The sequence below is a fragment of the Urocampus carinirostris genome, chromosome 17 (genome assembly GCF_059441175.1).
Source record: "Urocampus carinirostris isolate Australia breed hairy pipefish chromosome 17, RoL_Ucar_1.0, whole genome shotgun sequence".
NCBI classification, from domain to species: Eukaryota; Metazoa; Chordata; class Actinopteri; order Syngnathiformes; family Syngnathidae; genus Urocampus; species Urocampus carinirostris.
This window is the reverse complement of record NC_142365.1, coordinates 272,133-289,409: the sequence shown is the minus strand read 5'-3', so window position 1 is coordinate 289,409 and position 17,277 is coordinate 272,133. Positions and strand designations below refer to the sequence as shown.

Below are 17,277 nucleotides of genomic sequence, written 5' to 3'. Positions count from 1 at the left end.
TGTTATTTTCGATTGTTCTCAGCTCAGGGATGCTGCTGGAAATGTGAATTTCCCTTCGGGGATGAACAAAGTATCTATCTATCTATCTATCTAATCTGTGGTCTGTGCAGCCCTTAGAGACGCTTTGTGATTAAGGGCCAAACAAATAAACAGGACTTGACTTGACTCTTGTGTTTTCTGGCAGGAAACAAATGAACAATAAAAAATTCCACATAAAACATCAAAAGATATTAAAAACATTCCAGCGGTGCCTATAAATCTTTGATCGCCTGAAAAAATATATTTACAAACGAGAGCGAGGAAATCTGCAAGAAATATGTTTTTAAATAATAAACATACTATATAGGCCATCTAAATCAAAACGGGGAAAGAGGATAGTAAAACTTGTGTGCAAAATAAAAATGACTAAGACTGTCCTTCCACACGTTCCGGGAAGAGAGAGACTACTTCATTTAGAAAACAAGTGTTAATTGTATGAAGAAAATCCACATAAACAAACATCAAATGTAAGTCCAAAATAAGGCGTTGCGTTTGACTAACTCAACTAAAAATTGTTCTTAAAACTAGAGCTCGCAACCACAACGGAATCAGCAAAAAAACAATGAGGTCGCTTGAAAAAGGCCATGTATTATTGCAAGTAGCCTCACCTACGGGAAAATGTTGTCAAACGGCTTAGCGTTACAGTACTTCTGTTTCTAATTTGATGTCATAGCGCCATCAGTTTTCTTTAAAAGTGAGCAGCTTTGTTTTGAATTTTCCACTAATGTGCAAGGGTGCAAGAAAAGGTTACAGAACACGACATACTGGATATCGGTCTAATATATATATAATTTCTCAGTGCTACAACAAATAAACCTGACTTTTTATCAATAACTTTCCACTTTGCATCCATTATCCATCCATTATCTGCACCGCTTATCCTCAGTAGGGTCGCGGGGGTGCTGGAGCCCATCCCAGCCATCCTCAGGCAGTAGGCAGGGGACACCCTGAACTGGTTGCCAGCCAATCGCAGGGCACACAGAGACAGACTCCAACCTAGGGACACTTTGGACCGGCCAATTAACCTAAAATGCATGTTTTTGGGAATGTGGGAGAAAACCGGAGTGCCCGGAGGAAACCCACGCAAGCACAGGGAGAACATGCAAACTCCGCACAGGAGATTAGATCTCATGACCTCAGAACTGAACCGCACGCGCGCTGCTGGTTTTTAACATTGACAATATAAATGTTGAGTGTCAGTGTAACTATTTTGTGAGGGATTAAGAAATTAAAATAAAGAGCAACACTGTCTAAAACACAAAAGGGAGGATGCAGACCGATTTTTGGTCATATTGATTCATTTGTGTGACGGAAAGATTGTACCATATTTTCTAGACTATAGGACCCATTAAAAAAAAAAAAAAGTTGGCCTGGAATTTGAAAATGCGCCGGTGAAAATAATATAACGCAAAAGACTTGGGTAGATTAGATTGGTAATGCATATAGCAATTAAAGGTCTGCATTACGATACAAATACTACCGTATTTGTGCTACGATTGATCATTGGGTAAATATTGCAGACCAAAATCATTTTATGTAACGGGAATCAAACGCTAGTACTGGCGGTGAGAGCACACCCATACAAAAATGCATTAAAGCCTAGCTCATTATCACACCAGTTTTACTCACAGTGCCAGAAACACAGATTTGCTAGTGCATTCTGATAATTTTGACAGTCTCTTCACAAAATATCATAGACGCTGATTTACATACATATACCTTTTAAACCGGCAGGTTATTGACGCACAGGTGAAGTGGAGAGACTGTTTAACCTATCAGATTGCAGAACAAAGTGCACCATGCGAATCTGCGTTTCTAATCGTGTGATATTGAGATAACCTCTGCCTCTACAAAGGCCATCGGTACCACAGGTGGCGTAGTGGTAAAAGAGTCAGCGCCCTTACCACCACTACCGAGGTTTGATTCCTGTTGCATACAATGTTTCACAATTCTGGTCAGCGACAATTATCATCAAATCAATCTTGATAGAAATAAAGACCCTAAGTGCATAAAAAGCCCAACAGCATTACACAAATACAAACTGTAGCTCTTACTGTAGACTATTCCATGCAACTTATACTCTACTGAGCCTTGTGTATGAAGAATTTAAAGCAAAATACTTTTTGGGGGCGCTCCTTATAGTGCGGAAAATACGGTAGTTTCAATATCAAAAAATGACTTTTTCAAAGTGTGCTAAACAGAAAAAGCGAAAGGCCTTTTGACGTGAAGCCACGCGGGCGATCCAGAACTCAAACGCGCACGGCGGCCGAATCGATCAGTCGAGCGGTGTCGTCGTCGAGCTGCCTCTCGTCTTCCGTCTCGTTGCTTTGTGAGTCCGAGTCTTCCTGAGGGGAATAGTAGTCCTCGTAGCCCAGGATGGGGGACTGCTCGTGAGCCGGCGAGGGTACGCATTGGGCGGTAGTCACCGTGATGGCCGCGTACGCGCCGGGCCCGGGAGGAGAGCCGTGGTTGGAGGCTCCGAGAAGCGGGGTACGCTCCGAGTCGGCCTCCGGCTCCTCGGTTCCTTCTTCTCCGCCTCGGGGAGCGCTTTCCTCCTCGGATTCGGACTCCGATTGCTCAGGGTTGCTCCGGGTCACTCGTTGTTTGCACACTGGGCACGTTTTCTTGGTCTGGGTCAGCCACGGGTCCACGCACTTGCAGTGGTAGGCTGAAGGGAAAACATTCCCGGGAGTTTAGGAGCTGGGGTGACAAAACTACGGCCTGAGGGACATTTGATCAAATTCTAATAACTAGACAAATATATGCCTATTCCTTTTTTCTTTTCCTCGTTTTTGTATACGTGTTAGTCTTGCCGTCAGTCACCCCTCTAGAGGGATATGACCAAGGTAGATAGATAGACTACGATAAAAATGTTGAATATACTCATCTAATAAAATGATTCTTTAGTAGTTGACTGAGTATATAACCCTACTTCCAATAACCAACTTGGTAATAACATAGTTGTGAGATGATAAGGTGTTAGTTTAGAATTGCACACAAAGGGTGGAGACCCCCGTGTATACTGTATTACTTTAAAAAAAATTAAATCCACAGGGGTGAATTATAAAAAGTTATAAGTACCATAAATTCTCAAAGACAAGCCCTTATTATTCTTCCACATTTTAAAAACTGCACCTAATATTAAAATGTGGCTTCTTTCTTTATTTCACGAGGTCACGAGGGTGTCGGCCCTAAAAGAAATTATACTGTGTGCCAAAACTAGTAACTGATTAAGGAGCGGTACACGATGATTATGAGGTTTACAGTTTTAAGACTGGTAACAGCCTAATATGACGTCACAGATTTTTGCTTAATAAGAAGAATATACCCAATTACTAGTCAATTATTAGTCGCTTGCTGACGCACTTAATAAACGGTTGTGATTGTATGGGCTAGGGAATTTTAGACAATACAGCACATTTAATTAATATCGCTTCTGGTGCTACTTGAGTAAGATTGACAGCTGCGGACACACCGCAAACAGGTGTCTTAATCGTGACAAAATGAGTTAGTTTCTGTACTAGACATTCCCTTGCTATTCTTTTATGTGAGAATTGACGTGAACCAGTTCATTCTTATGGCTGTTTAAGCCAGTGGCTTAAAATCTGCCTTCATTTTGAAAGTTTGATGTAAGCGCAGCCCATGCGAATGTTGGATTAAATCATAACGGATTTTTTTATTTTTACATTAATTCTAATGTTTTTATTTTTAATTTTTTTGTGGAAAATATTAAAATATATATTTATATTTGAGAACAGTGGATTTTTTTTAATCAGAGCTTTTCTCGTGGAAAACACAATTTGGCCCTAGTTCACCCAGAACTTAGCTCCGACAGCCCCCTGAGAAAATCCAGTTTGAGACCCCTGGTAAAGAGGCTATTTGTGTATCTATTTAAAGGGAACCTTTGTAATATTCGACCACGAGATGCCACTTATTGTGTCGCGCAACTGATAACGAGTGCCGTAAAGCACAAAAGGAAAGATTTACCATGTGAACACGGTAAAACCCGCAGTTTGTCCCCTTCTTCGTACTCCTCCAGGCATATGGCGCACACGTCATAGTCATCCCCTACAAAAAAAAACATTAGTTTTATGTTTCACAGATAAAAACCATTCATATTAAAAGTAGTTTTTCGACCGATATTTATTGAGAACAAATAACAATCTGGGTAAGAAATGAACATAAAACTAGAATCTGTCAAACAAACACCGCAACAAAAAAAAAAACAATAATAAAAGTAAAAAAATAAAAGCATTAGCATCAGTCTTTGAAAGCAATCTTATCAGCAATCAGGTCTAAAAATGACTGCAAAATCTTACAAAACACAGATTTCTTTTTTCCACCTTTGCTAAACTTGTGAGTAGGAATTCGTTTCAGTTGTTCCTTGGATAAGCGGTTTTTCCTCAGCCTCTTTCTGTGTTGGGCGCAACGAATAACCTGAAAAGCAACATTTTACAAATACTGTGACAATGTAACCAGTTAGGCAGGAGGGTGTGGGACAGAATTATTGTAACAAATGAACTGCCTTGAGGGTAAACTGAAGTCCTGCAGACTCCGAGTGAAAAGACTCACCAAGATGATAAACATGACGAGGATGATCATGCCGACCACTCCCGTGAAGGGGATCAGGTAATAGGAGAGCGGGAAAGCAAACTCGGGCTTGAGAATCACAAAAGCTCTAACGGAATAGGACATAACCCCAAACACTGCATTAGGAAATCCTGACCAACCAGTCTTATTTGATATTTACTATTTATTTTACCCTGGTTCTGGAATGATGAAATTCTTAAGAACTTGGGAAGCATAGTAGCTCGTAAAGACCGACGGGATGTCAATCTCGTCTGCAATCGTATCTGAAAGTACATGACCTCAAATGAATATGCCTCTTTGCTGTGACGAATCTGTTAGTGGCTTACCGTTGCTGAAGTTCATATTCAGCAAAGAATCAGAGTACATGTTGTGAACGATTGCAGCGCTGTACCCGGCTTCTTGCGCATTCAGGACCTTTAAAAAAAAAAAAAATCGATTACAAAACATCGCCTAAATAAATCCAATGACGTTAAAATCAAAACCAAGGCTTACCTTTCGGTCAAAATTGCAATCGTAGCGTCTGATGAGAGCGATGAATTTGGTCACATTGGCGTCGTAAAATGGTGGCAGTGGAGGAGGGGGATCGATTGTAGCACAGCCGTTAAGAGGACGGGATACCACTAAGAAGCCCTTTGAGATCAAGACAAGAAGTTTATTAAACCAGGAAGAACATGAATACTAATTTAACAGTCAATAAAGAGTTCACCATAATTCCTTCTTTAGGAAGTGGTGATCCAAACAGTGCTGGTAGATCTTCAAAAAGCATGGTCAAGTTTCGATAATGCTGCCCAAAAAGATAAAAGAAAAATAAATTACATTCAGGTGGTTTTCTTATGAAAAACAAACATACAGTGATTTATCTGGAACACTTACGCCATAGATGTATGCATGAGTGGCCTGGGGTGCTATGCAGCAAAAAGTGATGGAAAGGAGCGTTAAACGCACTCCCGTCCACAAAACACCTCGCTGCAACATCCTCGGGTGGTTTAATTTGCACTATAACGAGAGTGGGGAATTTTTTTTAGTGCAAGAAAGATAATGATTCAGGTATAAACAGTTTGGTTCATGTATTTAAGTACTGTTGCATCAATCTACTTTGGGACTAGCAACTGAATGCGCATAAGTAAATAATGTTGCCAAAAAGTTCTCCAACAAGTGACTGGCAGATGCTACAAATACCTAGAAACTAGGACAAGACGGCTCAGGCAGAATTACTTCCCTAGGGACGTTGCACCCTTAACGAGCACAATGACTGAAAAAATATATATTGCACATATATATATATATATATATATATATATATATATATATAAAAAAAACTTACATTCATACTTTATTAATTTACTCTCATTTTGGAGAGATGTTGCAACTAATGTCAGTGCACTATTTTTTATTGCACTATTGTCCTCATGCAGTTACAACTTTGGTCAGTCTACAACCACTACATTGTTGCCTAGTTATACTGACATTATTTTTATATTATTATTATTTTCTTTCGAGTCTTTTCAAGTCAAGTCCTGTTTATTTGTGACGCCCTGAATCACAAAGAGTCTCAAAGGGCTGCAGAGATCAAAGACTACTGCAAACTACAGACTGTTATGACACCATCCCCTCATCTAAAACCTACATGAGGGCAAATAATACACAGATATAGGTTATTCATATGCTATAGCGTAGAAGTGTGTTTTAGGCTTAGGTTGAAACATTTCCACTGAGGTTGCAGATCCAATCTCAGGGGGAAGAGCATTCCGCAGCACCAAGGCCCCCAATGGAAAACACTGTCGGATTTCTTGTAGGCTCTTGGGATCACGAGTAGTACTTTTATTATGTTTGTCATGGAGTGGCATGTCCAATCTCGTCGTAAACATTGTTCATTACGTTGTTATCAATAACAACAACAAAAATTCTAACTCCATGACCAGATAAGATCAAACATAGAATATTAGACCATTTTAGATACAAAGATTGGAGTTTTGTGTTTATTTTAGGTCCTTTCATTCTATGGCAAGCATTTGTTTCTGATACGTTTTCCATTTAAGTTCACTACAACAAGTTTACGTGAAACCATGACAATATTACATTTCTGCAACAGAAACGTCAACAAAAATGAATAGGTCAAACATTTGCAGATTTCACCTCCGTTTAGGCAGGTTAACCCACACAGTAGACCTAGTTAGCTTTAAGGCGAGCAACCTACTTACCACGATAGCTTGCAATGGTTGCAACCACGTTCAACTGGATCCCAGATTTCACCCCAATTTTCTCACATGTCACTGTGTAAAACTTGGGGGTACTTTGCAATCCAGCACTTGATTTTGGGGACTCCGTTTGCAGGGAAACGAAATGCTAGCCGAGAAGGATTAGCGCTAGCTTTTGCGCAATGGTTTACGGTTAAAACAATGACGAAAAAATAAAAGGGTGTCATCTATGTGTAAAATACAACACCCGCGAACATCATTACACACGCGAAGCAAAATATTTGTTGACTGTCGTAAAAACGACAAGACTGCTAATATGTGTCAATTGGCGTTGACTTGCTAGCTGCTACCTCGTCCGTTTGTTTGTTATTGAGGGTGGGTTCAGCCTCGGTTCTTCTTTGTCTACCCTAACATGGTGAATCACGTGAGAATCTTTCCCCACAGCGCATCTAGCGGATAGATGACGAAACGACAGTTTGAAGCTTCGAATCCCGTTTTATATAGAGGTCCCGAAATAACTACATACTGTACCTAAATAAAGGGACAGTGTATAATATTTGACACCTTCTATGGGTGAAAAATGTTTTAAATTAAATAATAAGCAAAAATATGAAATTGTAAATATGCTTGATTGCTGTTAAGATTATCGAGAAGGGTTGTTGAAACCTCACATTGTTTGTTTGCTGTTATTAGTGTCAATGAATTTGTTCAAACCGGACGGATCTATTGACACTATCAAAGATGTTATATAACGAAAATGTGAATATGCTTTGTTGCTGTTAAGATTGTCGAGAAGGGTTGTTCAAACCTCACATTGTTTGTTTGCTGTTATTAGTGTCAATACATTTGTTCAAACCAAAAAATAAGCAAAAATACATTAACTTAACGTTCATTTTTAAAAATACTTTTATTTAATTTACATGTCTGTGCATTGGGTATTGTGGGTTGTTGGGTTAGGGATAAAAGAGAGGATTTTATTGTCTTATCGTACACTGAATGTTTTTGTAGAGCACATTTAATATGATTTGATAACATGAGAAGGAGCTGTCAAGATTATCAACTATCTGCTCTTCAAACTCACTCCTAACTGTCCCCTTTTGTCAGTCCGTCTGCGAAATTTAGTTAGCACTAGGCAAGCCTTTTCTGACCCTGAATCCCACCTGTTTTTTTGTTCCCGTCTGTCCCCCGGCTTTGACCCGTTTTTGATCCCGACCACGTCTACTCTCCTGTTCCGGCTTTCGACCTCTTTTTGTCCCTGACCACGTCTACTCTTCTTTCTTGGCTTATGACTCGCTTCTGACCACGTTTTTGCTCTCTCGTCCCGGCTACAGACCAGTTTTCCGTTCCTGACACCGCTATCGCTCGCCAAGGAAGATCCACTTCCGCGTTCAGTGCGACCTGCTTCCAGTGTCCAGCAATCACCGGATGGTTGGCGCAGCCCTTCCTCTTTCCTTTAATAAAACTTGTGAGAAACATAACGCAATTGGGTCCTGTTTCCGTTCTGGTCCTGACAAGACCAGGAAATGAACACAAAGCTACGATGTTACTGTGGACACGACACGCTCCTTCAATATGGTCAAATGGTAAAATGGCTGTTTTCATATAGCGCTTTTCAAGTCACTGAAGACCTCCCAAATAGGATCCTAAACCTTTGTAGGGGATAAATACGCAACAAACACAGAAATCAGGAAGGAGGCAAATACTTTTTCACGGCACGGTTCTCGTATGCGTTTTCTTCCCTGTACACACGATACAGTATAAACATGCTCATTAGAGCCTAATATTCCTCTGAGTTCTGGCTACTCGTAAAATAAATGAGACCCCGGTGTGTAAGACGCTGCCTGTGGGATAACTGTAATGGATCTTGAAAACAAAATCGAGCTTCCCGGAGGTAAAATTGACGTAACTCTTTCGGGACCAGTCAACCCCGATCAACAAAAATACGCGTGGAAGTTTTGCTTACTTCTTGATCCTTTTCATTCGGTTTTATTCCAAAATAATGGAAGAGAAAAATGACTTTTGGTCCGGTGACATTTTTCAGTCACAAGATTTCTCTTATCTCGTTTGCTTCAATTGAATTAGGAAGATCCTTCGCTCGAGGGATTGTTGGCGTTCTCTCAAATGGTCAGTTTGCCGCTTCTTATTAACGCCGTTCCTCCCCCGAGAGCGAAACCCCGAGCAAACTCGGACTCTTCGTCATTTCGCGGACACGCACGGAAGGAAGCGCCATGTCTGGTTATCAGGTTTTAGTCTGGACCGTCTTTGTTGTCTTGCTGCTACACGGTAAGTGCCTGGCCTTTCTGTTTGGATCTTACGGAGCGCAAGTAAAACGCGCTTCCTTTCATTTTCAGCGGTGGATAACGAGGCGGCCTCCTTTCCGTGGTCCTGCCCGACCCTGAAAGGAGTTTGTCGGAAAGTGTGTCTACCCACCGAGCTTTTCTTTGGGCCTCTGGGTTGCGGCAAAGGATTTTTGTGAGTGATGGGCTTCCTGTCACAAAAAATGTCTTTTTCTCATCCAAAAAAAAGAGAAAATGACATTTTATGATCTTTCTCTTCTAGGTGCTGTGTGTCTCATTTCCTATGATGGACCGTGAGGCAGGCGGTCCGTGAAAATAACATCAAGCGTGTGTCTGTTCAATTAGGAACACAAAAGTAAATGGAGCTGTTTTATTCCAACGTGGATTAAACTGTTGATATGAAGTAAACATGGCATCAAATATCACTACTTACTCGGTTGTCTTGGTTTCTGTGGATGACCATTTCAAATGGGGGTCGGTAAACGTAGTAAAGCAGGGTTCTCCAATGTGGTGCTTGCGGGCACCAGGCTGCCCTCTAATGAGAGCTGAGGTGCCCTCGGACCTGTTTTGAAAATAGCTCACCATCATCATTGTAATCTTCTCGTAAAATCATTCTTTTATTTTTATTTTGTTATATTATCTAACCTGGCAATAGCATAGTAATAACATAGTCTTCAACTCATGTTCTTGTATAGCCCGTCATCACAAGAAGTCTCAAAGGGCTGCACAGACCACTTTTACAGACTATTATGACACCATCCCCTGATCTAAAACCTACGTGAGGGCAAGGAAAATCTCAAAACCTCTGAATGAGGATAATAAAAAAACCTTTAGGAGGGTTGACCAGACTGCAATGGATGTTGCAATAACAAATAATACACAGATATTGTCAACATGAAATATAGGTTATTCATATGCTATTGAAAAGAAGTATGTTTTAAGCCTGGATTTAAACAGTTCCACTGAGGTTGCAGATCGGATCTCAGAGGGCAGAGCAATCCGCAGCACCTGGGCCTGAATAGAGAACGCTCTCGAATCTGTGGATTTCTTCTTGGCTCTTGGGATCACTAGTATACCAGGATATTCCAAGCAAAGGCTCGGAGCAGGAAAATACAGGGAAACTAAATCAGAAAGTTATGAAGGGGCAAGTCCATGCAACATTTTGTAATAGAACCTTAAAATCACATCTTAAGCTAACAGGGAGCCAAAGAAGGGTAATGTGATTCAACTTGTCTTCTGCATTGCAATGGAAACAGATTTTATACTTGCAAATAATATCACCTAACAGAAGAATATAGTAATAGCATCAGTTATTTGAGAAATGCATATTAAACTGTGCCCGCTCCTTTGGCGCCAACTGCCTCGGACTCTGATTGGCTCTCTGTCCCTATTTAAACCCACTCCTATCTGTCCCCTGTTGTCAGTCCGTCTGCGAACCTCAGTGTACACTGGGCAAGCCTTTTTTCGACCCTGACTCCAACCTGTTTTTTGCTCCTGTCTGTCCCCCGGCTTCGACCCGTTTTTGATCCTGACCACGTCTCCTCTCCCGTACCGGCTTTCAACCTTTTTTGTCCCCGACCACGTCTACTCTCCTTTCTTGACTACGACTCGATTCTGACCTCGACCACGTTTTTGCCCTCCTGTCCCGGCGACTGACACGTTTTTCCGTTCCCGACACCGCCATCGCTCGTTAGGAAGTCCCACTTCCGCGTTCAGAGCGACCTGCTTCCCGCGTCCAGCGATCACCGGATCGTTAGGGCAACCTTTTCCTTTCTTCCAATAAAACTGAGGGAAACATAACGCAAGTGGGTCCTGTCTCCGTTCTAACACTGACAGGCACACTATGTGGCTTATTATTTTGCTTTAATTGTGAGTATATCTAAATCATTCTGATGGAACTAATCTATTTACAAACAAATATAAAAATGAATATATCATATAAATGTCAGCATGTAGTATGTTTATTTATAAATCCAAAAATTGGCTAGGATGGACTCCTTGGCCAGTTTTTAAAACTCAATATGGCCCCTGATTCCAAATAATTGCCAACCCCTGATGCAGTATAACCAAAAATGAGTGCTAAGCAACACAAAGAAGAATACAAACCACGGAAACTCAAACATTTCATTTGTTTGCTCGATCTTTTGCAGGGTTTTTTGTTTTCTGGGTACCCTTATCGGCAAGATGGCGGACAATTATGTGAAATATTTTGAGGCTCTGTCATGATTACTGATGCGAGGCACCTGTGCCCGCTCCTTTGGCGCCAACTGCCTTGGACTCTGATTGGCTCCCTGTTCCTATTTAAACCCACTCCTTTCTATCACCTGTTGTCAGTCCGTCTGCGAACCTCAGTTTACGCTAGGCAAGCCTTTCGACCCTGACTCACTCCTGTTTTGGCTCCCGTCTCTTTCCCGGCTTCGACCCATTTTCTGATCTCGACCACGTTTTTTGCTCTCCTGTCCCGGACCAGCGATCACCGGATCTTGTGTGCAATCCTTTCCCTTCTTCCCAATAAAACTGAGAGAAACGTACGCAAGTGGGTCCTGTCTCTGTTCTGGTCCTGACAGGCTCACCTTATCTCAAATAAACGCGATTTCCCCGACCTACAAGTTTTTGAAAAAAAAAAAAAGTACGTTTATATGATATTTCATGTTAGTTTGCTCCCTTTTTTATGAATTACGTTTTTTCTTACCACTAGGAGGTGCTCCAAAATACACACTGTCTCTTTAAGGACAATTGTACAAAGGAACCGTCCATGCAATCGCGCATTAAACCAAATATTTGTTTATTCCGAGAAAGTTTTGCGGCAAACGTGAAGCGAGCCCGAGGGGGCTGGTGGGATGCGTGGCCCGTGTCACCATGGCAACGGCAATCCCCTTCCAGAATCAGCTCGAAGGCAAACCGAGCCCACCTTCCGGGGGCTTTAAAACATGTCGGATTACGGGGCGAGCGCCAGAGGAGAAGATCTTTCTGCAGGTATGCCCCAGCCTCCAAATACCTATACTGCAATCAAAAGCCATTTTTTTCTCAATTTGATACATTTGATCTTGTTTTCTGAGCAAAATAGGAACATGTACGAATACTTGTACTTGAAATAAGGAAACTTGTCTTATCTAGCGTTGGATATATTCTTTTTAATCACTTGAAATATTATTTCCAGATATTTTTTCATAATTTGATGATTTTTTTTATTGATTTTATGAAAGTTATAAGATCAATTCGCAAAGGTTTACCTATATTGAGCTAAACCAAGGGGGTAAGATTTGATTTTTTGCTGTATAGATGGTACTTGCTAGCGTGTACAACCCCAAAATTTCTCAGCCCATTAGCAGAAAATGTTGCCTATTTCTATTTTGTATATTCTTTTGTTCATAAGACATTTCAGCGAGTGGAAAAACAAAAAGAACCATGTATTTTATGACTGACGGGAGGAATTTATTCTACTGGGATTGGGGAAAAAACGAATCAGAATGAAAAAACGATCTACCACCCGATAGATGAACAAAAAAGGATTTATTTCATTTGAAAAATGAGTTAAAACATCTGAAAAATAGGGAAAAAATGATTACAATTTACATCAATGGAGTAAGATTTAAATTTTTTGTCAGTAAAAATGGTACTTGCTAGCGTGTACAACCCCAAAATGTCTTAACCCGTTAGCAGAACATTTTTAAGTACTGTATATTTTTTGATCTAAGCTATTTCATCAAACTTTTCCAAAAAAATACGGAATAATATCCTTCAAAACAATATTTTATTATTTAGCTGACGGCATAGTTATTTTTCACAAAGATTGGGAAAAAAAACAATATAATGAGCAAGTCGATATATCATCTGTTAGATTTAGGTAAACAATGTAAAAATATTTCACTTGAAAAACAAGTTAAAATGTATCAAAATTGAAAAAATGAAACTCAAAAGAAGCAACAACTTCTGCCAATTGTGTAAAATTCAGAAATTGGAATCATTACTAAAACCTTTCGCCTCAATTGCAGTGTATTTTTTTATAGTTTCAACATGAATAAAGTATCTATCCTCTATCGTTCTATCTATTTGAATGTTCTTCTGTGGTCAAATTACCAAAATTATACCAGTATGCAAAATTATTTAACTTATATTGTCTTGCTTATTTTATTTTGTTCTAAAATGAGGAAAGGCATCTATGTTAGATAATAGAATATTTCTTATTGATATCATTGAGTAGAGGGGAGAAAAATCTTCTTGAAACAGGAAAAAATGTTTTCAAAATGTGCCAAATATTCTGCCATCGGATCATTTATTACATTTTCTCAACTGTTATAAATTTGATAATATTTTTCCTTCTTAAATTCTTTTGCCCGGTAGTATTTTGTCTTGTATATGTTCTTACACTATCTGGATGACCCTTTCTAATTTCGCTCCACATTTGGCATGTTACAGTGACAACAACTTCTATTTTATTCTATTTTGTTCTATTACATTCTATTCATATAGATTCAATAAAAACAGAGTGCCAGAAAACATCCAAAAATGATTCATTTGGAAAGCGGGAAATGATAACTTAAGGGGCTGTCGTAAATTCCTAATCCCAGAGGCGAGAATCACCAGGAAAAGTATGTGTGTGTCTGTGTGCGGAGTCAAACTTTGGAACAATTGACAAGACCAGATCAAACAATGTCCAACGATTCACGTCTTCAAATTGAAATACGAAAAAATATTCCTGGCGGAATACAGAGATGAAGAAAATGGGGTAGATTGGAAATACTGCGTTTACAACTTTGGTTAACTTTGTGTTATTGTTGCTATTGTTATATCATAACTGCTATTATTAATATTATTTCTATTGTTTTTATATCGTTGGTGTATTTAATAGGGGAGGAAATATAAGCAGTTGCTTCTGACTACCCCTTTTCGAACATATTATGTAACATTATTTTGTTCTTGAGTTATTGTTTTTGTTGTGTTTTTATTTTAACCTTCGAAATAAAGTTTTCATTCATTCATTCTTGATACGTTTATAGATTGTAGACACTCTGAATAAGAAGAGGAGACATTAATGGATTCTGAACTTGCACAGAGAACAAAAAGGACCTCCAGGAAGAAATTTCAACCATTTCTAGATTGATTTTGAATTCATTATAACCTTGAATTTGATGAACAGAGGGAAAAAAGGAGGAAAAGGACAATCAATCTATTCTGTTGTTGTTTGAGCTTGTGTATATGTGCTCTTGAGTATAAGTCTTCATAAGATGTTGACCATTCCTGTGTATTTTTGACCCCCAGCTGACTCAAGTAGTCAGGAAACCCACAGAGGTGAATGGTGAATGAAGCAGTGTGACTCCATTCTCCTCAATTCATCATTCTGAAAAACAAAGCGCAAAAGAGTTGAGAAAATTTGGGGGGACTGAGGAGGTGGGGCAAGCAAGTACGTGGTCTTTCCCGGCCGGGCTTGCCAGATTATTTTCCTTCACCGAATGCTTTAGGGCAGCGCCTATCTTGCGAAACTGTAGGAGGGATGAGAATGAGATCAGCAGAGGCTGTTTGTTAACCACAGTCACAAGGATCTGTCATCTAAGTCATTTATTTTCCACACTATAAGGCGCACCAGACTATAAGGCGCACCTCCAAAAGTATTCATTTATCATGTATTTTTCATACATAAGGTGCACGCATTCAATTGAGATTACAGTAAGAGCTTCCATGTTCACTCGTACATATAATTCCATGCAAATCGCAAAATATTGTATGCAGGATGTGCTGGCACTTGATTACTGGACCACCAGTGGTACAGATGACGTATGAAAAGGCGTTGGACCTTATCTCAACATCACACTGTTTTGACTCACGGCCCCACAGCACTGATTTGCATAGTGCATTCTGATAGGTTAAAACGTCTCTACACATCGATAACCTCTCAGTTAATGATGTATGCGTAACAGAGCTTGTTTGTATTGTATTCTGTGAAAAGCTTTTTGTTTTCCTCCTTCTCTAACTTTCATCTGTGAGAAAGTGGAGAGACTAGTATGGAAATCTGTGTTCCTGGTAAGAATGCTGCGATAATGAGATAAGGTCTATCGAATGCCTTGTCGTATGTCATTTGTACCACTGGTAATTTAGCGGTAAAATGAGGTCAGCAATCTTCATGGATTTGATCAATCGTTGCACGATTGTGTCTGATACACGGTATTTCTGTAAAACCTTGGATGGTAATGCATTTCCAATTTTATCTGCTATATTCTAATCTGGGGTTATAAAGCGCACTTCTGCTGAAATTGGGGTTGTGTGGTGCGCCCCATGGTCTGGAAAATAGGGTAGACTTGGGGAGATTTCTCTCACGAATCATGGTAGGTGCTGGTGCGGTGGAAGAGCCAATGATGCAAGAATCCCATAGCAATAGAGTGTGGGACCCCTACCCTTCAAAGACTCAGTCCTATTGTCTTCTATAACAGTGGTTTTTTTTTGCAGCGCACTCCATCGAAAGCGTTCCTCATTTTTCAGAATGAGCAACGGCACGTCGCTGACGTTCACCATGACGGCCTACGCCGTCCTGGAGAATCACAAGAACCTCTTCTTTCTCCTCTTCCTCTCCCTTTACGTATCGGCCATATTCCTCAACGTCCTGCTGGTGTCCGTCATCCGTCAAAACAAGCATCTTCACCGGCCCATGAACATCTTCACCTGCATGCTGTGCTTCAACGAGATCATGGGCATCAGCGCCCTGCTCCTCCCCACCCTCCGCATCCTCCTGTCCGAGAAGTACCGGGTCAGTCTGCACTCCTGCCGGATCCAGGTCTTCTTCCTCCACTCCTACGCCGGCTCCGAGTTCTCCATCCTGGCGCTCATGAGCTACGACCGCTTCATGGCCATCTGCTCGCCGCTGCGCTACCACGCCATCATGACCCCGGCGAAGATGACCCGGCTGATCGTGGGCGTGGGCTTGTACCCCTTCGGCTCCTTCGCCCTTTATTTCAGCAGCACCCTCAGCCTTCGCAATTGCGGGCGAGTCATCCTCAAAATGTATTGCGTCAACATGGAACTGGTGAATAACGCCTGCGTTGTCCCACCCTACCTGAACATGGTGGGCTTGATAGCCGTGGTGATCATGGTGGTCCCTCAGTTGGTCCTGGTCCTCTTCTCCTACGTGCAAATATTCCGAGTGACCAACAGGGTCTCCAAAGCCTCTCAGATCACTGCTCTGAAGACCTGCGCGCCGCATTTGTTTTCCTTTTTCAACTTCTGCATCGCCTCCTTTTTCGAAATCATCCAGTACAGGTTCGATTTGAGCTATTTAGCCCTGGAGGCTCGCATCTTCTTGTCCATGTATTTCGCCATCATTCCGCCCGTCACCAACCCGGTGATGTACGGATTCGGAACCCAGCTGGTGAGGATCCAGATTATGAAGATGTGCGCGAAAAGCAAAATCCTGTCATCGAGGAGAGCCGTTTCACCTAAAAATGCCGCGTCCGACAAGCATTAAAGGCCATTTTTCTCATAATCTGATCAACGGTATCTCAATATTTAACATCTGTATCTACCCAATAATAAGGCGCACGCCCCAAAAATTGTCCTTTGTCATATATTTTGTCACCTACAAACAAAAAGGCCAGATTGGATTTGGCTGCACGGTGTGGTCGTTGGTCAGGAACTGCAGTACCTAATTTGGCCGCCTGGGGGTGAAAGAGAGCCCAAGAAAGAAGACAAAAGCAAGCGTTAACGATTTGCTTGGTATTTATCGAGGCTCGCTTGACACTAAACCTAGCTAAAGACACTCTTGGAGGCCTAAAGTACGTAAGTTCGCAACCTATAAGTCACATACAAACACAAACACACACATTGGGACTTATTAAGTAATTTCGATTAGAAGAATTTAGTTTTATATGGATAGGGCGCACTGGACTATAAGGCGCATGGAAATAAAACTACAGTAAGAGCTACCGAATACTTACGATACATGTTAGTGTGCTGATTGAGCGATGTTGCTGACCAAAGTCGCATATGAGTACATGCAGCGGAAATTGAACCCAGGTGGCAGCAGTTTAACAGCATAAACCTTTACCACTAGACCACCCGCTGACCACTGGCTTAAGCTATAATAATATGTTATAATGAGAGTACAATGAAAAAATAGTGTATTATATCAATAGTTCAGGAAAAGTAGTGCAATAACATTTAGA

The 17,277-nt window shown here is 40.8% G+C and overlaps 2 protein-coding genes across 2 annotated transcripts; one reads left to right on the top strand and one right to left on the bottom strand.

The window, feature by feature from the left end:
* Positions 1-1,319: 1,319 nt before the first annotated feature.
* On the bottom strand, positions 1,320-7,261 carry rnf167 (ring finger protein 167). Its single transcript, XM_088321514.1, has 10 exons — positions 6,831-7,261; positions 5,503-5,625; positions 5,336-5,413; positions 5,122-5,259; positions 4,956-5,043; positions 4,802-4,892; positions 4,612-4,717; positions 4,383-4,476; positions 4,027-4,107; positions 1,320-2,707 (listed from the first exon to the last, which is right to left on the bottom strand). The coding sequence occupies exons 2-10, from the start codon at positions 5,602-5,604 to the stop codon at positions 2,289-2,291; spliced, it is 1,197 nt and encodes a 398-aa protein (XP_088177640.1). The 5' UTR covers positions 5,605-5,625; positions 6,831-7,261; the 3' UTR covers positions 1,320-2,288.
* Positions 7,262-12,028: 4,767 nt separating this feature from the next.
* On the top strand, positions 12,029-16,917 carry LOC148348837 (olfactory receptor 52D1-like). The gene is made up of 2 exons (XM_088321179.1): positions 12,029-12,100; positions 15,569-16,917. Exon 2 carries the CDS (start codon positions 15,603-15,605, stop codon positions 16,578-16,580), a length of 978 nt encoding a protein of 325 aa, XP_088177305.1. The 5' UTR covers positions 12,029-12,100; positions 15,569-15,602; the 3' UTR covers positions 16,581-16,917.
* Positions 16,918-17,277: the final 360 nt, after the last annotated feature.